General features: G+C 40.6%; 1 protein-coding gene across 7 annotated transcripts in view; it reads left to right on the forward strand.

The window, feature by feature from the left end:
* Positions 1-26328, forward strand: part of ECT2L (epithelial cell transforming 2 like) — a 57849-nt gene extending 31521 nt beyond the window's left edge. For 3 of the 7 annotated variants that reach the window (XM_084624809.1, XM_084624808.1, XM_084624810.1), the window contains exons 14-22: positions 2122-2211; positions 4036-4250; positions 8413-8560; positions 9871-9944; positions 10676-10832; positions 11764-11829; positions 18109-18197; positions 20212-20384; positions 23112-26328. In XM_084624809.1, coding sequence (XP_084480935.1) covers positions 2122-2211; positions 4036-4250; positions 8413-8560; positions 9871-9944; positions 10676-10832; positions 11764-11829; positions 18109-18197; positions 20212-20384; positions 23112-23242 — 1143 coding nt within the window. In that variant the 3' untranslated portion in view covers positions 23243-26328. Of the gene's footprint in view, positions 1-2121; positions 2212-4035; positions 4251-8412; positions 8561-9870; positions 9945-10675; positions 10833-11763; positions 11830-12561; positions 13125-14348; positions 18077-18108; positions 18198-20211; positions 20385-23111 lie in introns of those variants that run through there. The other 4 variants (XM_084624814.1, XM_084624813.1, XM_084624812.1 and 1 more) reach the window with 4 other exon arrangements.
* The last annotated feature ends 712 nt before the right edge of the window (positions 26329-27040 follow it).

Here is a 27040-nt window from a genome sequence, read left to right on the forward strand (position 1 = left end):
CATTATTTTGTCCAGCAATTAGGCCTATTTTCCCAAGCATCAACTTTGGTCCATTGATTTCCAGTCCTTTACTCCTTGTTTACCAGGTGTGATCTTAACACAGTGAGTTATATCAGTGGGCCTTTTGATTTGAACTAATTTAGTCTGTCTCGATTTTCCTATCAGCATTTTTGGTTGTAGGTTATTGTGACACTTTATGAACCTTCACTCACTTCTTACAGCTGAGCTCACAATTAAGGTAAATTTGTAGGCCCAGTTATCTTCATCCCATATGGATGCAATAAGTGTTAACAAGTCAAATCCACTGGATCAGTCAGCATGAACCCCAGTCTCCTCCTCTCTCTCCTTCAGCCCACCCAGACTTGAATTTACAAGATCTTCAGCCACCATTGGCACAGGGATTGAAATTCTGAATCTCCTCCCCAAATTTCAACCTGTCTTGACTTTGGGGCGTGTCATCCCCATATAAATACACACTGTTGCTTATAAAGACGCAGCCATTAACACACTATCCCACTAGCACCTCATGATAACCCATTTTAGTGTGAAATTTACCCATTTTGACCTTGAATAATGTTTATCTTAATTTTATTTTTGGTTACTTAGGAAAATCCTTTGGAATTTCCAACATTTTTTCCTGCTGAGGAAGTATAATACAGAGAGCTTAGCAGACAGAGCTTGACATATGGTGACTAGAAGACAAATCTTGGTGCATTCATTAAGGAAGAGTGACCTCTTTCAGTGCAGCTCACTAGCCAGGGGCTAGCAGCTGCAGTGGGTTAATGGGCTTACCTTTCCATTCTTGAGGTCTAGCGTCAGTTCCTGTTTTCGGTCACAAAATAATATACATTTGGTGACCTCACTTTCGTCCCAATGGAACATTAGTCTGCATCATAAATCCACTGCTCCGGTTGAACTAGTGCTTAATCTGCTTATAAATGAAGTAGGAGGAATGTAGATCCTCAAGAAACTGCTTGGAGAAAAGGGGGCCTGAGCACTGGAAGCTAAATTTGATTTTCATAGCTAGAATAAACACTACCTGTCAAAGTTATGATAAACAAAGACATCTAATGTTAATGATAGAGCTGCAGAGCTTTAAGTATGTTATCTCAAGGGATTGTTACCCAGAGGAATAGTCTTAGTGCACTAAGATTTCCAAAGTTAATAACATTTCCCAATGAGCCATCAGCTGTTATGACCAATCACGTAAATACATATTTAGCTTTCTGTTAGCCCATGAAGTTGGCCATTATGAAGTTAGATTTTTCATTTGTGCATAAACTATACTGCTCAAGTTCAACAGTGGATTTTTCAAATACTAAACAGCAGTCACATATATATATATATATAAATATAAAAACCTGACATGAGAATAAGTATTTTAAATACCACTATATTTCCTATTTTAAAAAATTACTGCTAACACCAACATTTAATGTATGGACTGAAAGCATTTGAGCAACACAAGAATACATACACAGAAAACCACATGTGATTTTTTAAAACTTATAGCCAACAGGAAGGATCTGGTTAGCTCTCAGGGAATAGCAAAGTAAAGTACACAACTTTCATAGAACAGCAAACAGCAAGCTAAGGCCCCAGCCCTGCAATTCATTGCACATGAGCAAACCTCTGGGCCCTGTGGAGCCACACCACTGAGGTCCACCTGGGCACAAGGGTTCTGACCACACACCAATTACAGGCTGGCTTTGTAAAAAGGCTTTGTGGGCACTCTTGTGATAATGGTCCCACTGTGGCACTGACCCTATAATGACTTGCACACATGTTTAATTTAAAGCATGTGAGGAGTCCTGTGGAAGTCACCATGCATACTCATGTGCTGAAAGTTACACACACATGTAAGTCTGCAAGAATGGGACTGCTTTTTGTTTGGGGAATTGAAAATATATCCCCCTCCTGAGCTGAGATCCCAAGGTGAAGTCAAGCTCATGTAAATTACGATGACTGAGTTACAGCATAAACACTCAACAATAAACACAGTAAATAGCATCACTAGTTAATGTTTCTTATATAGATGCTATAGTGCCAATTATCTGTAGAATACTAATCCTAGTAAGCTATGAAATGATGTATGAAAAAAAGCTTCTGTTTAATCCTCAGGAGGATGCAAAAGAGGCTGCCACCCTGAGCCAAAAGCCTAACTGCAGCATCAGAGCAAATGAGCCAACATTTGAGGCAGTGGCTCAGTTGGTAAGGAAATCAATGATTCGTAATACCTTATTGTCTTCTGTGATGTACATGTTGGACCTGTAGTTTCTTTCCTACAGGAAAATATTGAGAAAAGTGAAAAAACTCCAGCAAAGTAGATACTGACAATGTATCTAGTCAAGTTATCAGAGGGGTAGCCACGTTAGTCTGTATCCACAAAAACAACGAGGAGGCCGGTGGCACCTTAAAGACTAAAATTTATTTGGGCATAAGCTTTCGTGGGTAAAAAACCCACTTCTTCAGATGCACAAATGTATCTAGTATTTTTTTTAAATTGTTACCCCTTATGTGAATGTCCAAAAATCATAATTCTGTTGGAATTTAGTTTGCAAGCAGACCTTAGAAAGGGATGCAACACTTCATATTATTTTTGTTGTGACTACACATGTACCTTACACATAGTTCATCCTCTGCCTCTTTGGAGTTAAAGCTTAGTCTTGTTTATGTTCTGTAATCAAGGGAATTATCATGCTTCTAGATAAACAAGAATCTTTGTTCTCTTTGAGAAGTTTAAAGTGGTATTATGCTCTACTAAGGGTGAGATCTGGGTTTGAATCCCAAAATCAGACACTTCGGGTGAAATCCTAGCTCCACAGAAGTAAATTGCAAAACTCCTGTTGATGTCATGGGACCAGGATTTCACCCTTAATCTCAGTTTGAATGAAAAAAGAATGCCTATGCAAGTGACATATTGAGCTGCCAGGAAAATGGGGAAGGGGAAAAATCGATTTTGCTCAAGCAGTGCTGCCTAGCCTTCTCTGTTCAAACATAGGTTTCCCCCGAACCACCTTTGAATTTTTTTTTTTTTTAAATAAACACGTTGATTCCGCAGTGGGGACAGGATTATCAGCAGGGTTTCAAACTTAGACTGGAAGTTTTTCTAAAAGATCTGCTCTAGGAATTATTCTGGGAAATTTCCACGGCCTGTGTTACACAGGAGGTGAGACTAGATGCAGATATCCGTGGATAGAAATCGGTATCTGCAGGCCACAGGACTCTCTCGGGAACTGCAGCGGTGAAAGGAGCAGAACATGGGGCCACCATTCCCAGGAGCCAGAGACCCACACTGGCAGCTCCTCCGTCATGGTTGTACCACCTGCAGGCCCGCTCCCAGCCCTGCCCGTCCCTTCCACGCAGCTGTCTGCATCTCCTGTCTGGGAGTGTGTGCGCTGCTTGAACACAAGAGCGTGACCAGGGGCAGCTGCTGCTGAGCCTGGTGTCCACCCCAATGGGCGGGGTTGGGGGGGCAGTACAGATGCACCGGAGGAGCTGTCGGCGTGGGCTCCGAGGAGCAGCAGCCCCACGTTCTACTACTTTCGCCGGTGCGGTTTCTGGGAGAGTCCTGCAGTTCCACGGATACCAATTTATATCCGCAGATGCAAATTTTTATCCATGGAGGGATCTATGGATGATCACAGTGATCGCTGCTGACCTTAAAATATTAAATGTATGAAACCGGAGTTCTTGTAGTTTAGGATATAGATTAATGTGTTGACAAGGGTATTTCCCTCCCTCTCTCCTGGGGTGGGGGAGGGAGAGACATTGTAACTGTTTGGGGGACTCTGTTGTGTGTGTTGGACTTGCACATATGTGCATTTGGGCAAGGAAGAGGTACAGAGAAAAATTACTGATAAACATCAATAGTTTTTCTTCTTGGGTGTATCAAAACCAGTAGGTCGTATTGCAATGGTGCAAGTAGGTATTATGTTCTGTCCCTTTTTCATTGTTTTCTGGTCCTCCTCCAGCCCCAGGCCTTTTATTGTAAAGATAACCTCTTCTAACTTACTCTCCTTGTTCTGATTGTAGGATAAAAAACTTGAGAAGGACACCGCAGACGGACGAACTAAATTTGCCAGGGAGCTGCTGACAAGTGAGAAGAACTATGTACGCATACTGAAAACTGTGAGAGATGTTTATGTTACACCACTGAAAGCAGCATTAGCATCAAATCGAGCCATCCTAAGTCATGCTAATGTTCAAATCATCTTCTCTGATATCTTGGATGCCTTACAACTCAATAGGTATATTCTATATGCTGCATTTTAAATTTACTAAGAGTTTTAAATATTTTGGGTTAGACAAAAGCCGAAACAGTGCCGTTGCTGCACGGGTTATCAACATCTGTTAATGTTCCGTGACAAAGAGAAAGACTGGCCAGAATAGGACACTACGCTCCTGACTGAGGCATAGGACTTAATTAGCAGCCATCCCTCCAATCTTGGTTGACTTTTCAGGCAGATGCTTTTGGAAAGCAACGGTATCGTTACTTACTGACCTTACCTGTGAACGGTGGCACACAATGCGGGACTTTGCAGAATATGACCAGACCATCAACATGAAAAATTAAAATCTTGTTTCCGTTTTGGTGAAATTACTGTAGATTTTACACCCTGAATGATACAAAAGTATAAAATCCTGCCTGGCTAGAACTAGTTGAGAAAATGCTGAATCCAATGAGAAAGCACAGTATTAAGATAAAAAAGGGTTATATATTGTGGAGGCAGCGTAGTCCAGAGAACAGGATACTTGATTAAGAGTCAGGAGTCTAGGGGGCATTCTCCGCTCTGTCACTGACTCATGGTGTGATCTTGGGCTACTCAATCTCTGCCTCAGTTTCCCCATATTTCTTAAATTAATCATCTTATACTTACCACATTTGAAAGGGCTTTTGAGAACTATAAATAAATCATGCCCTGTAAGTGCTAGGTATTTATCAGTCTGAGAGTGATGGTAATGTACAGGATGAAAGAAACTGGACTCTTATTCTACAACTATCCCTTTGAAGTTTTAAGATGCTTGATATGTCAGTAATAATGAGAGTTCTGATCCTGGAATCATGTGTGAATGGGCATATCCTGCATCTGCCCAGAGCCCCACTGACGTCAGCGAGGCTCTGTACTGGCACAGGAGTTCTCTGCATAAATCTGATTGCAGAATCATGGGCTAGAGAGAGGCTCAAACGAAACTCCAGAACTGTAGTTCTCAGTCAAAGTTCATAGCTCAAACCTCTCTCTAGTGGGTCAGAGTTGGACACCCCACACTTTGGATCTGGATTCTGAATCCTGAAGTTCAAGAATTTTCTTTACCGTAGTTTTGGTTCTGCCCACAATAGAAATATGAAGGTCAGATCAGAATAAGTTCCATGTTTTTGCTTCATGCCCAACTCTAGTAACGTTTAAAAAAATCCGTTTCAGTGGCAACTATTGCAAGTCTACAAACAGAAAGGAAGAGACTAGGATAAATAGTGAATTAAACAAGCAACATGATTTGGAACAAACTGAGCTTAGTAAAACATGGTTACATAATAAAAGGAAGACATCACAAGAACGTAGGCTGGAGATCTGGTTACTGACATAGTTAAAAGATGAAAAGTTATTTTAAACTTTGGATAAATAAAATCTGTAAGAGCTCAAAGCTGAGGTAATGTAAAAAACAAACTAAAATACCCCACCCTCTCATTGGAACACATCTGTCAAACATCTGAGAAGATGTCGGCATTAAGCAAACAAAGGAAAAGTACCAAAGAAAGTTCCATTAATCTAGATTCAAAGTGTTCAGACTGATGCAAGAGGTACAGATTTTAACAATGATTTTATAATATATGCCAGGAATTGAGATACGATTAATCTTACCAAGAAAAATCCACATAATCATGTTTTTATTTTCCTTGCAAGCTCTGTGTGTACATTTCCCATTCCTGCAGTTTAAAAAAAAATTAGTTGCAATTCAGATGATTAAAAATAGATCCCAGGTCAACATTACACAACAGTCTCACATTCATTGGTCCTATGGTAGCTACTTGGAACTGGGGCATCAGTAGTTGAGAAACAGATATCCTATCAGTGAAAAAATATATGCATTTCCTTATGCAAAACTTTGGATAGCCTAAAAGAGGGGAGCGTTGTAAATCTTTCAAGGCAGTAAAAAAGGGCTGATTTTATAAGCTACCCACATTTTTAAGGTTTAAATGATAAAGAACTTAGAATCATAGAATCATAGAATATCAGGGTTGGAAGGGACCCCAGAAGGTCATCTAGTCCAACCCCCTGCTCGAAGCAGGACCAATTCCCAGTTAAATCATCCCAGCCAGGGCTTTGTCAAGCCTGACCTTAAAAACCTCTAAGGAAGGAGATTCAACCACCTCCCTAGGTAACGCATTCCAGTGTTTCACCACCCTCTTAGTGAAAAAGTTTTTCCTAATATCCAATCTAAACCTCCCCCACTGCAACTTGAGACCATTACTCCTCGTTCTGTCATCTGCTACCATTGAGAACAGTCTAGAGCCATCCTCTTTGGAACCCCCTTTCAGGTAGTTGAAAGCAGCTATCAAATCCCCCCTCATTCTTCTCTTCTGCAGGCTAAACAATCCCAGCTCCCTCAGCCTCTCCTCATAACCCATGTGTTCCAGTCCCCTAATCATTTTTGTTGCCCTTCACTGGACTCTCTCCAATTTATCCACATCCTTCTTGAAGTGTGGGGCCCAAAACTGGACACAGTACTCCAGATGAGGCCTCACCAATGTCGAATAGAGGGGAATGATCACGTCCCTCGATCTGCTCGCTATGCCCCTACTTATACATCCCAAAATGCCATTGGCCTTCTTGGCAACAAGGGCACACTGCTGACTCATATCCAGCTTCTCGTCCACTGTCACCCCTAGGTCCTTTTCCGCAGAACTGCTGCCTAGCCATTCGGTCCCTAGTCTGTAGCTGTGCATTGGGTTCTTCCGTCCTAAGTGCAGGACCCTGCACTTATCCTTATTGAACCTCATCAGATTTCTTTTGGCCCAATCCTCCAATTTGTCTAGGTCCTTCTGTATCCTATCCCTCCCCTCCAGTGTATCTACCACTCCTCCCAGTTTAGTATCATCCGCAAATTTGCTGAGAGTGCAATCCACACCATCCTCCAGATCATTTATGAAGATATTGAACAAAACCGGCCCCAGGACCGACCCTTGGGGTACTCCACTTGATACCGGCTGCCAACTAGACATGGAGCCATTGATCACTACCCGTTGAGCCCGACAATCTAGCCAGCTTTCTACCCACCTTATAGTGCATTCATCCAGCCCATACTTCCTTAACTTGCTGACAAGAATACTGTGGTTGACCGTGTCAAAAGCTTTGCTAAAGTCAAGAAACAATACATCCACTGCTTTCCCTTCATCCACAGAACCAGTAATCTTATCATAAAAGGCGATTAGATTAGTCAGGCATGACCTTCCCTTGGTGAATCCATGCTGGCTGTTCCTGATCACTTTCCTCTCATGCAAGTGCTTCAAGATTGATTCTTTGAGGACCTGCTCCATGATTTTTCCAGGGACTGAGGTGAGGCTGACTGGCCTGTAGTTCCCAGGATCCTCCTCCTTCCCTTTTTTAAAGATTTTTAAAGATACATTAGCCTTTTTCCAGTCATCCGGGACTTCCCCGGTTCGCCACGAGTTTTCAAAGATAATGGCCAATGGCTCTGCAATCACAGCCGCCAATTCCTTCAGCACTCTCGGATGCAACTCGTCCGGCCCCATGGACTTGTGCACGTCCAGCTTTTCTAAATAGTCCCTAACCACCTCTATCTCCACAGAGGGCTGGCCATCTCTTCCCCATTTTGTGATGCCCGGCGCAGCAGTCTGGGAGCTGACCTTGTTAGTGAAAACAGAGGCAAAAAAAGCATTGAGTACATTAGCTTTTTCCACATCCTCTGTCACTAGGTTGTCTCCCTCATTCAGTAAGGGGCCCACACATTCCTTGGCTTTCTTCTTGTTGCCAACATACCTGAAGAAACCCTTCTTGTTACTCTTGACATCTCTGGCTAGCTGCAGCTCCAGGTGCGATTTGGCCCTCCTGATATCATTCCTACATGCCCGAGCAATATTTTTATACTCTTCCCTTCTTCTTCTACTTCTATTTATATCATAACTATCATCCAGACAGATCCCAAAGCACTTCATAAGATATACAGAAATCACTTCACTGCCAGCTCTGGGATGAAAACATGGCAATTGTTTAACAGCGTATATAAACTCTAAACAGCACACTAGGACAAGAATGAGAAAACTGTATCCAATTAAAACTAGAGCAGGATTTATTTATTTTTAACACTAGGAAGAATGTAGTTATCCAAACAGTAATTTGGCCAGGAAACTGTGGAATGACAAACATCTCTCTCTATTTATTTCAAATGCAGGCAGTTTTTAAATGAGCTGACAGAAAGACTTCAAGAATGGAGTCCATCCCAGTGCTTGGGTGAAATATTCACTCAATTTGGCTGGCAGCTTCAAACATACACAAACTTCTTCAACAACTACAGTGTCATTCTGAAAACCATTGATATGGTAAGTACTATATGACTGTGAAAATACATCATACGCCAGTCTAATGCTCACATTTATTTTGTCGGAAATGCAAGCTAATATTCACACTTAATTTGGTAGAAGAAGAATTTGTTTTAATGAATTATGTTTCTTTCTATGGAATCCATTCCAATATTGATATTCTTGGTATGCCAAAATTCTAAAACTCAGGAAAATACCAGTCCTAATACAGAAGTTGCATGAAAATCAAAGGGATGATAGTCAATTAGCCTCTGCTTCTTTGAAGTCTTTATAGGGTTAAATTTGCCTTAATAAATCTGCCATTTAACACCTGTAGTGGATGTACATTCCTGATGAAGATTTTAGAAATGCCGAAGCAGTCACTTGTATGAACATATACCCTAATGCACGTACAAGGTGGGGTTTGCTTGCAAACATAGCTGTATGTGTGTGCTAATCCTTATTATGTGTCTAAGTTGGGTACGCACAAATGTTTGTCTGCTTTATTGAAAGACTATTGTTTTTACACACACACACAGTCTCCCAATTAAAAAATATCAGCATGCCTTCAAAGCACATGGCACATGCACAGAGATAGAACCTTGGTAGCCACCAGTTTTCTTGTTTAGCCCTGCTCTAAATCTGCAATGGAGGCATTTAGAGTTGTTACATAATTCCAGCAAGAGTGAGTGCTAGAGTTTACAGAGACGCTTAATGTTGGTAGAACTATCAACCAGCCATTTATGCCCCCTTTTCATTTTAATATGTGCCATTAAATGTAAAAAAGATTATCCTTCAAAATTACTACTACTTCACCATTTGAACCCCCAACTCTAGGCTTCGTGATAAAACCCAGAGAACAAAGTTTGCTTGAGCATAGATGCCAGAGTATGTGCCTCACTGTTCCCTTGCTTAATCCATTCTTGCAAGTTGGAGAACTTCAGCCTGGAGAGCCATGCTCATCAAGTTCATGATCCTCACTTCTTCCTGCCAAGCGAGGCAGATTTGTGCTCGCTTTCTCTCTAAGGTTTAGAAGGTCGCCCAGCCTGAGAACAGGGATTTCAACACTGTTGCAGTTACTGTTCTGGAGGGTCAAAAGACCAAAAACAAAAAAACTTTTGTGGGGAGAGGTATGTTAAAAGTTTTGATTTACTCTTCTTGATGGATCACATCGCTTTAAAGGATACATTTGGACTAAATTCTGTTACAGCTGAGAATGTAAAAATCTTTATACAAAATAATTTTAATGACAGTATGAAGAAAAAAATCTCCAGTAAGCTGATCTCCGATAATCAAGTTTATATTGATGATCAAACCTCTACCTTTCACAGTGCAGAGAGACCATTCCTTTATTCCGTGCCTTCCTGAAGAGACATGATAAAACTGTCGTTACGAACATGATGAGGTAAGGTCTATGGTATTTACACTGTGACATAACAGAAAATCAGAATCTGGGCTTTGGATCAGGTCCACTGTGAGTATCCCAACCCACTTCCCTCCCAACTCAATTTTAAAAGCAGTGTAAACAAAGTCGTATTTGAATGAAGTCTTAGTGCAAATACATACACAAGTCATAGGAGATTATGAGTTGGCCCATAGCATATTTGTACAGTTGTTATTCTTCTTGGACTAAATGGATTCCGTATTCATGACATTTTCCAGGCTCTACATGTTCCTCTTGCCTTCCACATGGGCTCTCTACCAAAGCATAAGGACATGATCATAAACTATGAAGAAGTTTGTCAGATCAGATTGGTCAGATTTTTAATGAAAAGGACTCTGGTTTTGAATCAGTGTCATAGCGGACCATTAGCAATTGCTGTGTTATTTCTTGCAGTTGAGAGCCAGACACTTGAAAAAACTTAACTGATTAACAGACTTCTCAAACTAACAGATAGACTCATCGTGTGTGTGTGGCACATTGCTTCATGCTGATACTTGATCTAAGACCCTCTCAGTACATAAGCATCAGCTTTAGCGGGTCAGCCAAAAAAGGGCTTTCCAGTGTGTGAATCAGTAAGAGTCATGCTAAACCACTCCCAACTAGAAGTCACACTGTATAACTTACAATACATATATCGCTGAATTACTCAGGTTCCTAGCTAACACATGGATTATATCTATGTGAAAATATAGCCTACAGGAGCTGCTGCTATTCCCTTCTAAAAGGTTTGAAGAGTATCTTAATCTTCTTTATGCTCTGAGACTGCACACTCCTTCAGAACACGCTGACCGTGAAGATTTGACTGCCGCAGTCAAGATGATGAAACAATACAAGGAATACATAGATCAGGTTTGTCACCCCAATTGTCTGTATTCTCTCCTTTCAGTGTGGTATTTTTGCTTTGTCTTATGAGGCATCCACACGGAGCCAGGAGATTTAGGCGAGAATTAGACCATGAGTTGCCTTCCATCTCAGGTACTTTGCTGGGAGGAGCTGCTTCCCTCTCCAGTCCCAGAGCCAGGAGGAGACATAGGGCAGTCCCCTGAACTCTGTTCTCTCCTCATGACCCAAGTTTCTTTATAGTCCTTTCTGAGGGACTTTGTAGAAGCCAAGACATTTTTAAAGTCCCAGTTATATCCAGTGGTTCTCCTAGGTTCGCACAGCAGTGTAAAGGGAGTATAAACTGGGTAGAGTCCCCAGTTGACCACCACCCACATAACAGGGATTTTCTCAGATGGTTAGGTGCTGCTGGAACATGATAGGGATGATAGGTTATGCATTGCAGCTCTTCTTCCCTGGTGGATGGCCCTTACTAACAACTACATCAACAGCCTTACTCCTCCTCTATTTTCTGTAGAAATAGAAGCTAAGCTGGTTCATCAGGCATGAGGAAACACCTAGCAGCTGGTAGATTTATTCCATCAGCAAGTGCCCCCCCCCAAAAAAAAAATCTCTACACACCCAACAGGAGTTCAGAGCAGAAGGATTTTGTCAAGCTCTTTGTTTACATTTCTTTGGAGATTTTACATAAGTTATTTTCTTGATCAAAAGTCATTGAGGTAAATTTAGTTTAATCAATTTTCTGTCTAACTCAAATATCACTGTACCACCTAGAATTGCCCACGAATAAATTAGGGTCTCTTATAAACCCATTGAAGTCAGGGGGAGTTTTTCCATTGACTTCTATGAGATTTGGATAAGACCCTTACATAGAACACAATCTCCTCCTTTCCCAACTTTTGTGAAGTTATTTGTGGTCTAATCTTAGTTTATTTTCCAGCTAAAACTAAACATGAGCAAAGATGAGCAAATGCTAAATGCACAAAGAATCATCCAGGGATGTCCTGTAAGTACTTCATTTTCCTTTCGAACAGTTTAATGCATTTTATTTCAGCTCTGATTTACAGCAGCACTACCCCACTGAGAGTTCAAATTTAGGTAGTCCTTCCATTATTAGTCTTGTTTTAGCACTCAAATTCTGGCCCCATTGAAGTCAATGGCAAAATTCTAAGTCAATGGGGCTCTAATTTAATCTGATATATTATATATATGTATGTATATATATATAAATAATTCCACATGCATAATCTATTTGCAAATATGAGATTTTTAGAGGCTTTTTATGGCCCTCTCCAGTTGGAAACCAAGGCAGACCTTGGTTCTGAGGCTGGGCTTAGGACCATTCCTCAGGAAGAACTCCCCAGAATTCTGTCTCTCCAAGCAGTGCCCAAGGCAGGTTCCAAGACTCCCTTTGGAGTACCGTTTTACAGCTAACAACTGTTTAGAAAATCCTAAGTGTCTGTTTCTTCATTGGCTTTAAGGTTTTTCTCCTCCACACACTGCAAAATTAAAGATATTGAGGCTTGTAAGGAGGGTTTCAAGAATAGCACCTTTCCTCCACACTCAGAGGGGGGACAGACAGCAGGCTGCAGCAAAACCCAGCTCCCAGGTGACATGGGGGTGAGGTCCAGGCCAAGACAGCTGAGCAGGATGAGTGGAAGCTCCCTATATGGAGATCAGGCCAGAATCAGTGACATAGACTTAAGGAGTAGGTTTTTCAAACGTTGCCTCTCCCCAGGCATGGAAGCTTGAAGAACAAGCAGAAAAGGTTCAGTGGAGTCTCCTGAGTTCCGGGGAAGGCAAAGTTGGAGGAATAAATTCCTGCTCTCAGCTGGCAAAATACAAAGATCCACGCTGAGATGACTGCAAAGCATCCTCCCTTCCCACAAGCTGTTGTACCTATAAGGCCTTAGTTGCCATGCTCCTGTGACCTGATATCAATGAGTCATTTGTCTCCAGTGGCACTGCCTTACTCATCATTCTACGCAGTCGGTCCCCACTCAGTCCAAACCCAACTGCAGGGAATATGGGTGAAGTGATTCCGATCCCCTGCCCTGGCAGATGGGCATACCTCCTCTCTCCATCAAGCCTCCAGGGATCCCCACAGGAGGTCAAAGTGGATACTATTCTCCGCAGGGAGGCATGCAGACTTTCCTTTACCACTCCCTGGCCCAAATCCCTGAGAAAACTGGGAAGGGGTCTTATAAGGGTACAGGGAAGTAAGGCCCCTCCCCACTTTTCTGAGGGGGTTGGGCCAGGGAGTGGTGAAGGACAATGCTCACGATCAGTTTTTAAAGGGACAGTACAAACTTTTAAAACCTCTCATGAAAGAGTCTCCCCTCTAAATCCTCTAAAGAGGAGAAGAAATCTCTAAAACTGGGGTTTTAAGCAAGAAATCTCAGTCAATTACGCTTCCCAGAATTGAGTACAAAGGGCGCTTTGACTTCATAGGTCTTGGTGTTTTTAGAAAATGAAGCAGCACCACCGCCACCAAAAAAACCTTGCAAAGCTGAGGGAAAGCTGTGTAATTCTTCCTCATTTGGTTTATGAGGGTGTGATTAAGGTGGATTGGGAATTCCTTATCAAAACCTACTTGTATTTACAGACTAGAAGTCTTCATTACTTTGTCTGAGGTTCAGCCTGCTGTGGCCTCCTTAGTAAAAGGCATAGTCATACCAGCTGAGGGATTTTTCTCAGACAGCCAAACCCACAGACAAGAGAATAAGATAATCACTCATACTGAACGCAGATACAGCCGCCTCAGACTTGAGAGTATTGGCTGCAGTCTCTCCTTGGGGAGGTCTAGGCTCAGTCTTCAAAGTACCTGTGAGAGAATTGGAGCTGCTCTGTAATGATTTATAAATATAGTATATTGACCCGGTTAGTGGGGTGTTTGTTGTATGAATATATTTGTTTAGTTTAATATAGTGTCTGTAAGGGAAAAAGCAGGAAGGGAAGAATGACGACTCAAGATAAGACATGTCTCAGCAAACACTTCATAGTTGTTAAGAGACAATGCTAGGACAGGTAAAGCCTGGAAACCAGAAGATCAAAAGAACTGTCAGGTTTACAATGAAAGACTCAAGAGAGGGAGGAGTTTGGGGGAAACATGACTGAGGTGTCTCAAGAAGTTAGCCCTGCCCAGATTACTATCAGAAAAAAAAAGCCTATAATTAAGAGACATACCTGTAGACAGTTTTAAAATCCTCTTGTTCCTACCCTTACAACAAACAATATGTTGGTTTTAAGGGGGTTGGGGGAATTTGGTCACTATATACTACTGGTCATGTACTACCAAAGGAAAGAACTGCAGGTGCTGAACCCAGTTGAACCTGCTGGGTAAGAACAATGGATACACAGGATATAGTAGCCCCAGGGCCAGCCTAAGAACTGGAGAAGTGTGGAATTCCACTCCAGGGTAGGTAAAGGCACAATGCCTGACACCTGAGGGAATGAATTCAGAGACACCAGGAAGGGGACAGAGGAGTAACTGCCTTTAACCATGATACTACCTTATACCAACAGGTGTTCTCTTTGAAACCTCTGCTCCTCCAGGTTCCAGTGTAGAAATTACAAGATTAGACCATTGTTATCTTTCCTAAGACTTGGAAGACCAAGGCTGGGATTCTCTGCAAAACAATCTAACCCCAAGAGCTTCTAATTTTTGGCATTTCCCGAGTCTGGGTATATACCCCACCCACCCTAGAGGTACACTTCAGAGTAGTCCCGCATCTGGGAATGGACCACCTCAGAAAATGGGTGCTTAAGATAGTCAGGGAAGGCTATGCATTAAAAATTACTCACTGTCCCTGGCACAAATTTATCCTTTCCCCATAGTAAATTAAAATAAACCAACCTTAACAAGATCCCTTGCAGCATCAGAAAATTAAGTACATAATAGTCCATATACATTGGAATGATAGAACCAGTGCCACGGAAACATTTTGGTGTGGGTACAAGATTCTTTGTAGTACAAAGAGCAACAATGGCATGCAGTCTACTTAAAACCTCAAGTCCATAAGGAGATAAATACAGAGTACTTCCTTTTTGGACTTGTAACTTCTCCAGAGGCATTCACAAATGCCATATCATCTCTCTCCATGTATACCCTGCTCCAACGACATCAGCAGGTTATACAAGGCCCAGCAGCAATCACTAAACAGGTCTGTGTGAACAAGTGGAAAGGCCAATTACAGCCATCACAAAACTCCAACATTTAAGCTATCATCCAAGGCAATCTTTATTTCAGAAGAGAGACAGGAGAAAATAGGAGAGGTGCTTGGAAAAATCAGAGACAACAAAGTTTCTGACTCAACTACTGAGCTAATTGGTCTCACGAATACCCAGCACAATTCTTTCTTTGTTGCAATTGCTGTCTGGAAGCAAATTAGTATATGAAGATCTTGATCCAGATCAGTACTAGATCTCTTGGTGAACTCATTCTCAATATTATTTAACAACTAGTTGATATCAGGTCCAGATACACAGATACCAGACTTCATATAGGGGGAAACATATCTGGACTTCTACATGAGTTGTGGAGGTGTGGCCCAAGGAAGAGACATGGAGTAATATAACCTGTCTCATGCTATGGAAGAGTGAGCTTGATGGTCCACTTCCAGCAGATGATTCTTCAGAAACATGGTGTGCATATAAAACTGATAAGAAGGCAGAAAACCTTCAGCGCTGCTTTGAGAAGCAGCCTTGTTCATGTCCTGGGAAGAAGCTCTCACTCTATTCCTCAGGATTCTGCACGAAAAAAGGAAAGTCCTGGCTGACCAGCTCATCAAGACACTTAAAATCAAGGGAATGCACACTATGTGCATCACAGACTGGGTTGAAAGCCTCTTGAAAGAAAATAGGTTCCTCAAGTCCAGTTGGAAAAAGCAAAAGAGGTGGTACATGAGGAACTGGAGTCTGTGGTCACCAAAAGGGCTAAAAGGCCTTTATTCCTCCGCCCCCTCCCCTCCAACCACCGAGTACAGATGGTAAAGAAAATTGTAAAGGAACAGACCACACTGATTGTAATCACCACCTCATTAATCTCAGATCTTGGCTTTCAGACCTGATTTAGATGTAACTGGAACGTACTCTTAAACTTCAAAAACATAGAACATAGTGCAGTGAGGACCTATCCTGACCCAACATCCAGTGCTGCCTAATCCATCAGCTGCAAACCTCAGAGGCTGCAACTAGTATCACTCATTCTAGGAGGGTGATCATCACCTTAGAATACTGAAGAAAAAAATCACAAGATGTATGTGTGTGACTGAGGAGTAGATGTTGGTGTTAGAAGACATCAGGGCAAAGTTGGCTGAAGCATAGCACAGTAATGTTTTTACAAGAAGGCTCACACACAGGGCGCTAAGCCAACATTTTTTGGAAACGTAGGTCAGAGAAAAAAAGACTAGAAGCATATTGCACTGTCAGAAACGCAGAAGAACATCGCCTCATCTTTACGTAAGATTCAGGAGAATGGCCACTCTTATCAGTCCTCTGAAAACATGCAGATTCCTGTTGTGATCTTGATCTGTGTGCTACAAGTCTGAGTAAAACTACTGTTCAGTCACAGTTGTCAGGCCTCTCTTTTCACTGAAAGGCTCTTGCCTGCTCACCACCACCTTCTCCAAAAGGGTTTCAGAGACTGGTATATTCTCAATGAAACTTCAGTTCCATGTTCTATCAAACACGGTAGTTGTGTGAACTAAGCAGGCCTCCATCCCCAATGTCACCACTGTCTTCCTCAGATAATAGGGAGTGGTATTGTTGCCCTCCCGGTTGAATCCAAACATCCTAAAGAAGTAGAAGTACATACGTAAGTTGTGAACAGAACCTACAGAGGAACAAAGGTGTATATGGCAGAGGCATACAAGCCTCAGCTACAATTCCTCAAGTTACTATGCATTTTCGTGGGCAGTGAGGTCACACATCAAACAGAGAGGTCTGTTAAGCTCCTACAAGATATTCCATCTTTATCAAGCACTGCAGAGTCAATCCCCTCACACCCAGGCTGAGTCAGTGCTTGGTATTATTGAATGGGGTGTTCTAACAACCTTTAAGCTCCTTTTCACTTCTCTACAGGTAAATTGAATCCTTCCTCCTCCCAAGGGATAACTTGCTGCTTTCTGCATGCCACTGTGAAGACAGACAGAGAGGACTGAGGCAGGGACAATTCTGTCTTGTGCATTTTCATTCTAGGATCTTGCACGCCAGACAGCCAGATGCCCCGTTTGGAGAACAGCATTATGTCTAGTTTTTTTTCCCCCTGCCTATTGCTCATTTGTTCAGTACTTTGAAAGAGAAGAGGGGTTTCCTCCAGGATATACCTACATTTCATAGAAGTTCTGCTGCAAGTGGTTTGAGCTGAACAGCACTTTTACACTTCAGTATAGCTAGCATTTTTCAGCGTTGGTGGCTATCATCCTGGGGAATTCTTCCTAAGGGGTAGCCCAGGCTCAGACCAAAGAAGTGCTCGGCCCCTAGTTCATGTGGAGATGGGGAATGTCCTACCGTAAAGTGACTGACATGGAGAATCCTAGAATGAAAATTTACATGTAAGAATTTCCTATATAGGCCAAGTTCCTTGGCCGGACTATATCTCCCATGATACACCATAGTCTCCCCTCAGGGCGTAAGGAGAGGGTAACATCATGGGAGTCCCACAGGTATTCCATGGGAGATGTAGGCTGCAGTGGAGGACAGCCCATACAAAGAACGGGGATATGAAGAAATCAAAGTACAAGTCTCACGAGGCACCACAGCAGGATATCCAAATTATTTTGGTTTGGGGCTCAAAGTATTTCAGTTTTTGGGGTTTTTGATGAAAAATTGAGATTTTCTGTGGAAAGCAGACATGAAAAAACCCCCCCAAAATTTGTTGAAAAATAGTTGACAGAAAATTTTTAGCCAGTCCTACCTATAACATTTGCTTAATTAAACGTGCTAAAAAGTGGAAGCCAAGTGATGACTCATTCAGCCATGTCAATGTCTAATTCAGCTGAGATGTATTTCAGGAGAAGCCACAATTTGCAGAATTTTTTTTTTCTGTATCTGGTAAATAACCAAAAGATATCTGACAGTATTAATCTATTTTAGAGGCAGTACCCAGATCAAAATTCTGGCCACAAAGGAGGCGTGATTAATAAAAAACAAACAAAAAAAATAACCCCATATTCTCTCATTGTCAGTCTGTTGCGACTTAATCTTGTAATTAGCATATCTGGATAAACTCTAAAACCAAAGTTTGGTTTCCATATTTTTTAATCCTGTAATATTTAATCCACAGAATTTATTAGAAGCCAACAGGTATCTGATTAGAGTACAAGATGTATCCCAGTTTAGCTGCTGTTCTGAGGAAATCTGTGTTTCATTCAGGTAAACAAATATATTAAAAAAATACCAAAGGGGGAGTGATAAAACACTAGATCTCACAGGTGACTGGTTACTAATTTGGAGTTGGAAAGAAGCTGTCCCAGGTCCTTGCCAATGTGCCTGAGGAAATTTTGGAGTGGAAAGAAATTAAGTAGAGGAGTTACATATTCCTCTGGAGCACTGAGGAGAGATCAGTCATTAGCATGAAGTGGTCATATTCCACTTCCATCAACTTCCTGCGGGAAGCAGGTAGCAAATTGCATTCTTCTGGTTTTCCTTTTATGAGCTCTAAGGCAGCACTGAATTAAAATATTAGATAATACTCAAGTTGGATAATCATCAGGTTCATGCAAAGGTAGTGTGCCTACATGGCTGAAGGCCACAGTAACTAAAGAATAAACTGCCTTCATATTTCTTTATCTGGTAGCACCCATCTCTTCCGACAGGTTCTTTTTTTTGTCTCAACTGTGGAGACAAATTAATTGACCAGAGTGATGATATCACTACTTAGATGTGACTGTTTCCAGCTTCAATTTTTGATTTCCATCAGAGGAACCAGAACCTGTCAGCTCTCTATCATCTGTAAAAGTTAGAAAAAATAATCAGCTCCATATTTAGGAGGTTTTCATGCTGGTGTGAAACTGAGAAAAGTCTACAAAAAACAATTCACTTGTCTGGTCATTTTCTGCATCTTTTGCTGCTATTTCAGATGTGTGTTTTAGTAAGAGCCTGTTTCCTACAAACCATCTTCTTCTGCTTCATCATACAGCAACATGACTGGAGCTGTATATGTATGAATTGCAGAAGAATTTTCCTGCTTGTAATTCTTCTAAATTACAATGTTTAAGAGTAGAATGTAAACAGAAGACATTTAAAGGAAAGTTCAAAACCTGGCCTGGATGAGGGGACAATGTAATTTAAATAGCTTAGTTCCAGAACTGAGGAGCCACAAAAATGTGTACTGAAATTAAGAGACTGGTAGTATTAGATCTAAAATTTTCCAAGTTTGTTGTCACATAAATATGAGAGAAGCTCTTTTTCAAAACCTAGTTTTGAACACTCGCAACAGGCTGGCAGTGCCAAGAATAGAAGGTAGAAGGACTCAGTCTTGATGAGAAGAGAAAGCTACTTGTAGTGAAGCCACAATTCTACTGAAAACAGGGCAACGGACAACTCAAATTCCAACTCTTCACGGTTAACAAGACAGAGCAGCCAAACAACTTGGTATAAAGGAACAGCCACTTCCCAAATGCTGGAAGTTCTAATTGGATTCTCAGTTCACCTGAAAGCCATTAGGGACTTAAATTAAAAACCAAAATTGAATGAAGCAAGCAATACTGTAGAAAATTTGAAGCCTCTGTGGATTGTCAAAAAAGTTATGTATTCTCCAACTCTATTAGCTGCAGCTTAAGGGATTCTTATAACCAGCTATGAGAATGAAGCGTGAATGTTCGATATCACCAGAACCCGAAGTTGTAATTGTAGCCCTACATGTATTTTACTTGCAATGTAAATTAATATAATACAGAACTTAAAGATTCTATCATCCCCACTTTTGTTTCCAATGTCAGATCATCTTCCCTGTGTTATTGGCCCCTTCACAATTATCACTACTTAGAAAGACAAGAAAAACATACTGATATTAATATACTGTAGCAGTATTGAATAACTCCGACATAGTTACACCAGGGGCTTGTCTACGATACCCGCCGGACTGACGGGCAGGGATCGATCCAGCGGGAGTTGATTTATCGCATCTAGTACAGTCCACCAGATCGAGAAGCGCAAGTGGAGTTGACGGGAGAGCGTCAGCTTTCAACTTACCGCAGTGAAGACACCGCGGTAAGGAGATCTAAGTACGTCGACATCAGCTACACTATTCATGTAGCTGAATTTGCGTATCTTAGATCGACCCCGCGCGGTAGTGTAGACAAGCCCTAGTTCTCAGAAGCCTCTTTAGATTTCCACATATTTCAAAGTTTTAAGCATGCAAGTAATTTTTTTTCCCTTTTGACAGGCTCTATGAACACATCAGCGATCTTAGCCTCTTTCTTTTCAACGATGCACTTGTTATTTCAAACCGTAGCATCTCTTATATTCCGTTTGAACGGACCCCAAAAACAACTTACCAGTTCTTGGCATCAGTAGCTCTTCACAGGCTTGTTGTAGAAGACATTCCACATTCAAAATGTATGTTTTATAATGTTCCTCCAGTGATCAATAATGTCAGTTTAGAATGTTCTATGCTGTGGGCTATAATCTGCTGTTAGTTTGTTTTATTGCAGTTGAATTTGGCCTAAATAAGAACTGATGTAAGTATGAGGATGGGCCCTTTGTATTTATGTGGGTGAGGTGTAAGGCTGTAAGGTACCAAGCTACAGTTCTTTACAGTGTTTCCCAAAAGCAGATGGACTAAATCACCATACAGAAGAGTTCAGCTAACACTACACTTTAGGTAATTATCACCCCTTACCCAGACCCATGTTGAGCAGTTCTGATCATTATAGAGTTCTGGCTTAGGGTCTGCCTACACTGGAGTTTTTGTTTTTTTTAAATTTCACTTGATTGCCAAATGACTTAACTAACAAGTTTGTACATGTTTGTGTGGAAGAGCCACAAGCACAGAGTGCAGGGTAAACCAAAAGTGTGCGTATCCTGGAACAAGCATTTGTGAAGTGTTCCAACTACCATGTACAAACAGACTAATTTCAGTTAATTGGCAAATAAGTTAAAAACTCTAGTGCAGACCTACCCTTGCATGGTTTCTTCCCTCCCTCTACATCCCATATAGATTAAAACACTTGTGCACACAGTGTTTTAAACAATTAAACATCACTTACACGGGAAGCTATCATCATCATCCACCCATGGCAGGGCAAGAGCTGAAGCAAAAGCCAGCATATGTCAATGGGAGACAGCAATATTGCATTTTGCCACTGTCACAGTGCAAGGCAGTAGATCAGCTTAACTCCCAGGCCGCTTACTTTAACTTCCAAATTACTATTACTAGTATTTGCCAGCAGTCAGTAGGGACTGGTGACTTTTCATGGGACCCTGAACGCAAAGGAGATATAGAACAGAACACAAGCTTGCCTAAAGTCTTCCTGTAATTTAGCAGGCAGAAGAGTATGAGTAACAGGGTTTGGAGAATGCACCCTGCAGCTGTGTTTTCCTTCTCTCCCTCCCTCCCTCCTTGAGGCTCCAGAGGCTTTAGATTTCAGAGACAGACCCACCATTAGGACTATAGCTGCATGAAGTTTTTTCCAATGCTAACTTTTTCTGCAAAAAATACAAACTGAGTGACAACAAAACATTGTGAATTTGTGTCATTTTCACTGCACTGTTTTGGATGATAAAGCCTAAAAAAATTCTGAAAAAATGGATGTGTTCTGTTGACATTTTCAGAAAGAAAGATTTTCATTTTTTGATTCAAAATGATTTTGAAAATGTACTTCATTTTATTTAAAAATTAAAGAGATTCAAGCATTTTAATTTTTTTTTTCCGGCTTAAGCAGAACACATCATTCGGTCCAAAACAATCTTTTTAGGTTTCGATTCACTGAACATTTTAAAAACATTGATTTTAGTTTGACCCAAAACATTTTTTTTCCTTCCATTTTTCAGAATTGCCAGCAAACCAAAACATCTGTTATTCACACAGCACTAATTAGGGCACCCGTCGGAGCTAACCCTTCCATTGTTCCTCCTTGAGCTCTCCTCAGCAGGTGGATTGCTCTCGTTACACAATCTAAAAGCTTTCATTATTCAATAATTGTTTCTGATATCTGGACATTTTGGCTGAATTTTACTCCTGTACCCGAAAAAAAAAAATTCAAGTTTGATCCTTTCCCTGTTCAACCATAATGAATTAGTTCTTAAGAAGTAGTTCATGCAATGCACATATCAAACAAATCGATGGCTTTGCCCATCTGCTTGAGCACATTCCACTCACATTTAACCTTCCTTGTTCACTCTGTCACTCACCTGGGCTTGACACAGTCAGTGTACACTGCACAGACCCTTGGGAAGCTGCTCTGATCTTATGTTCACTTGCTACAGTCTTACTGGTGCTTATTAGAACGTCTAGATACCTGTGGTTCTGGGACAAGTGTCTTTCTTTATGGGCTAGTAAAATTGAAATGGCCCCCAGCTGAAGGATCAGGAACTGCTCTGTTGCCCGCCCCTTACGCAGCCCATGTGGGGAAACTGACCTGGACACAGCGCCTAGTATCACTGCTCACCCCTCTGCCCCCAAACATTGCTCCGCATGGAGGAAGCAGGGCCAAATAGGAGAGAAAAATCTGACCCTCCCCACCATGTGTCACCTCTGCAATGTATCCAGTTTGGGGACGCAATGCCCCTCCATACCCCTCCCAATCTCCACCTATGGTGAAATGCTTAGTAGCTTCTGTCTGCTCCTCCCCATCCCCAAGAGCCTAAGCAACCAACAGAGTAAAAAAAGAAATCTTAAACAGAGAAGGCCAGATCCATTGCTAGATTAAGTTAGCATAACTCCCTCAGAGAGCCCAGTGCAGGTCACTGGAGCTATGCCTATACACCAATTTAGGAGAATGTAGGGTTGAAAGTCAGCATATCCTTAGATTTAAAACTTTTAGCAAACACGATTCCTAAAAACATGACTTAACACTGTCCAGTGTCTCCCCTCTGATATCGATCTCACTTTGTGGGCTGTATTCTAGGGGTTTCCCATATGATACAGCTCTACATATTCTTAAATCAGACAAGCAGAAGTATTTTTTGCTATTCATTATGTCCTTAAACCATTGGAAGTCAGAATTTAAGAGTAAAGCTTATTTGCAAGATTCTATGAAACTACCACCTATCCCTTAGATAACCTATTGGTCAAGAGCAGTTAATACACTAAAGCCTTTCTCTTTCTTTTTTACACATTAACAGATATAAAGAATGCATTTATTTTACAAGGCCCAAAACGCCAGTGGATTTGTTCTATAGAGGATGAAGATGATAAATTTACATGGCTATCTGCACTACAAAGGGCAATCAACTGTAGCATTGAAAAGAATTGAGATTCATCTTAGTGTTTCAGATGCCCAACTCCTGTAGTGCGCACTAATTATTTGTGAACAGATTGTTGTGCAGTTTCCTACTGAGGACTTTTGCTCAAATTCCGCACCTTACCAAGAAGTTAGCATTCCTTTTGATAGTGGCTCAGAGAGTACCATTGTGTGTGTGCGCCTCAGACTGCAGAAACTTACAGTAGAATCAGCACTCATTGTCGACCTGTAAGACTGATCCTTTTTTGAAAAGATCACACTACTACAATCCATTTCGTCTTCAGAACTTAACGCAAAATCCGCACAATATGACTTAATGGCTTTCATAAAGATCTTCACTGTATGACAAACCGGAAGAAAGCTGCTAATTCATCGAGAATCTGCTATGAAAAGGGCTTTAGATTTTCTCCAGTGATTGCACGAGGGGACAACACTACAGTTCGGTTATGGGTAACAAGACATTTTAACTGGTATATTCTCAGTATACTACCCATTAAGTCCTTATATCATAGTTTCAAAGGGCATTAAGGAGATAGAAACATTTTACTTTTTTGCAATTTTTATTAAAGACCAAAGTCCTGGATTTTCACATAATTCCTCACTGAGTGAAAACTGTACTAAAAAATTAGTACAGCAATATGAATAATAAAGTATACAGGCTCTGGCAAATAAAAATAAGTTGTTAGATGTTACAAAGACATAGCTTTTGGAAGTGTAACTCTGTAGCTGAAAATGAAATCACCCAGCAAGGACTGCTGTAGAAGGTATTTAAGCACCATAGTAACAAGAATAGGTAAGTTACGTTTAGAATTTACATGAACAGCCAGCTCATTATCTTTCCTCTAGAATTACTATTTGTTCTGGCTCTGTTCTTACATTTAAGAATCTAATGTCAAGGAATTCTCGCAATTTGTTTTCATGGAATAGAAATGTGTTCATTAAAGGTTAGGACATACAATGCTTCGAACACTACTTCTCAAGAACTTCCTTCTCAGTAAAATGATGAGATTTTGTGCTTACTATTAAAAAGCAGATTAAGACAAATTCTTCTGTAAGTGTATTTTGGTAAGTTATTTTTAGGGCTTGTCTACACAGCAAGTTACTGCACCGCAAGCCAAGGTGCGAATCCGCAGTGTTCCAGCTTGCTGCTCAGGAACGTCCAATACGGACATTACCACAGTGCTGTGAAACTCCCAAGGGCGGCTGAGCCTACTGCTACCTCAAAGAGCAGTACCACTCTAGAACTTTCATTGCACTGTAGCAGTGACCACGCAGGACGTTACTGAGGGGTAAGCTGGTGCACTATAGATCACACCCTGGCTTGCAACAGAGGAACTTGCTAGGTATAGAAGCCCTTAGCGAATAAGACTTATGAGCACACAATAGAGGTGGGAGGAGAAGTGTATCTCAACCTACCAAGGCCCAAATGAAGAACAGAATGTTTGGCAGACTCAATGAAGGACAGAAATTATTCATGTAGGAAATTTAAAAATGCTGTGGATTCATTCCTTTAGTATAACTAACTTTTTATAACCTTCATTTTGTAATTCTCTAGTCTGGATGTCAGATATATTTTTCAGTAATAAGTGATAAAAATCCAGTCCATGTAAGACGGAACTGGTGCCTTTGGGATGAAAATGAGGGACCCTTGAAATGGACAAGAAAAAGCAGGAAGAATAATTTATTACACTGACAGTCTTTTTAAAGTAGCACTGCCTTTAAAAAAAGGCTTTTCACATATTCAATTTTATTTTGTAGATAAACAGACATGGGAGAGGACAATGAATGGGTATTGAGGGTGAAAAAGCAACAGTTCCAGCACTCGGAATGGTGGAAGAAAAGAGACAAATTAGTAGAGAGAAAAGATGGGGGGGGGGGAAGGTGCTAGAGGGAAGAGAAAAATCAGACCAAGAAATTGATGCTGCTTGTTATAGCAGCCTGTAATAAGTTTCCACAATATGCATCTGATGAAGTGAGCTGTAGCTCACAAAAGCTTATGCTCAAATAAATTGGTTAGTCTCTAAGGTGCCAAAAGTCCTCCTTTTCTTTTTGTAATAAGGTAAGTTTTTCCAAACAGTTTGAAGAAAAATACTGTGTGCAAACACGTATTTGTGTATGAACTGTATCGGCATTTATCCTTCCTCCCCTATTTATTCCCTAAACTACTCACACTGCAGTAGCACGCAGCAGCATCATAGATTGCAACCACATTCTCCTGGGCACTGTACAAATAGAGAGTCTCTGGCCCAAAGAGCTCAGAATCAATCTAGGATTATAACAAGATGCAACAGGTAGCTAGAACAAATGGGAGACAGAAGGGAATGAGGAGGGAACATTAAAACAATTATGTTTTGCATCCCACCTATTTCCTCTAGGAATTAGACAGAATTACCTTTTACTGAAAATAAATCCTGCCCACATTTTTTAGATGAGTTAACTTTTGATGACCACCACGTAATATGATGTTCTTAAAACAAAAGACTGTAGTGAAGATGAGAAATTAAACTAGCTCTTTAGATAGTTCAGATTTTTTTCTGAATTAAAAATTTGGTTTAAAGTTCACATAATGAGTATTCAAAATAAATCACAAGAAATCTTTAAAAAAAACAGTCATCCTATTTCTCCTGCCTAGATAGAAAAGTGGCATTACTGCAATTAAGCTCTTAATTTGATGTACAATTTTGTTGATTCCATTGCAAGGATTTGAGACATTGAGATCCAATCATGCATTCAGGATTTGAGAGTAAAAGTTTTTTTTACATTTAATTCAAAGGTCTGAATGTCTGATTTATGATTTTTTTTTTGAAAAAAATCTATTTTTATAAACAAAACTGCATGGACAATTACATGCATACAGTTTTAAAAAAAAAATCATTTTCCTTGATTGTACCAGAGGACCCAGCTGGAAAGTGCAGCATACGGTCTTTCAGTGTTACCCAGCTCCTTGATAATTAGTTACAACGGTGAAGTGATCTTAGACTATTAACTTTTCTGGGTTGCCTTGCATTTCTCCTTTTTGCTTATACCTGATTTCACTAAATTTAGTCTGACACTTAATCTACTAATTGACAACATATTGTGCAAGTGTGATTTCTATATAGGCAGTTTATTTTTTAAACAAGTTATTCATTATAGAAATCTCAATCCACCTACATACAAATAAAAAGATCCACTTTTTTCATTTCACAGTGTGAAATTCATTACTTCTATGTTAAGGAATGCTAGTTTGCAAAATATGTACAAAAGAAAACAATGTTTCCATGACATTTTCAAAAAACATAACTGGAACAGGTGTTAGAGTAGTAAAATTCCCCCACAGTATTTTTGAAAACTGCAAGTATCCTGTCAATGTACAGTAATCAGAAAGGGAAACATACAAATTTATTTTCACTGTCCAAACAGAATTGCAAGTAGTAAATAGCATAAACTGTGGAAAATTTGATTTAAAATGTGCTTTTCAATAATCAATTGGTAACATGGTTAAGAAACTAATTTAAAACCAACAGTGAAGCAGGGAAGGTCAACGACTTCTAAACTGTGATCCATTTAGTTTGATTACATTCAGAAGGTACTTTAATAAATTACATTATCTAGATTTCTGTGAAAGTACCTTCTTTCACCCAAGAGTTACACTGTAGCAGCATTCTGCTTTTATACAGGATACCTAGGTTTATTTATAAATTTAAGATAATATCCATTCTACCTTAGTGCTTTTCATCAATAGATCTCAGAGAGCTTTGCAAAGGAGGTCAGTATCATTATCCCCATTTTACAGATGAGGAAGCTAAGGCACAAAGAGGTAACACGACT

The sequence above is a fragment of the Lepidochelys olivacea genome (genome assembly GCF_965140295.1).
Source record: "Lepidochelys olivacea isolate rLepOli2 genome assembly, chromosome: 3".
Classification (NCBI taxonomy): domain Eukaryota; kingdom Metazoa; phylum Chordata; order Testudines; family Cheloniidae; genus Lepidochelys; species Lepidochelys olivacea.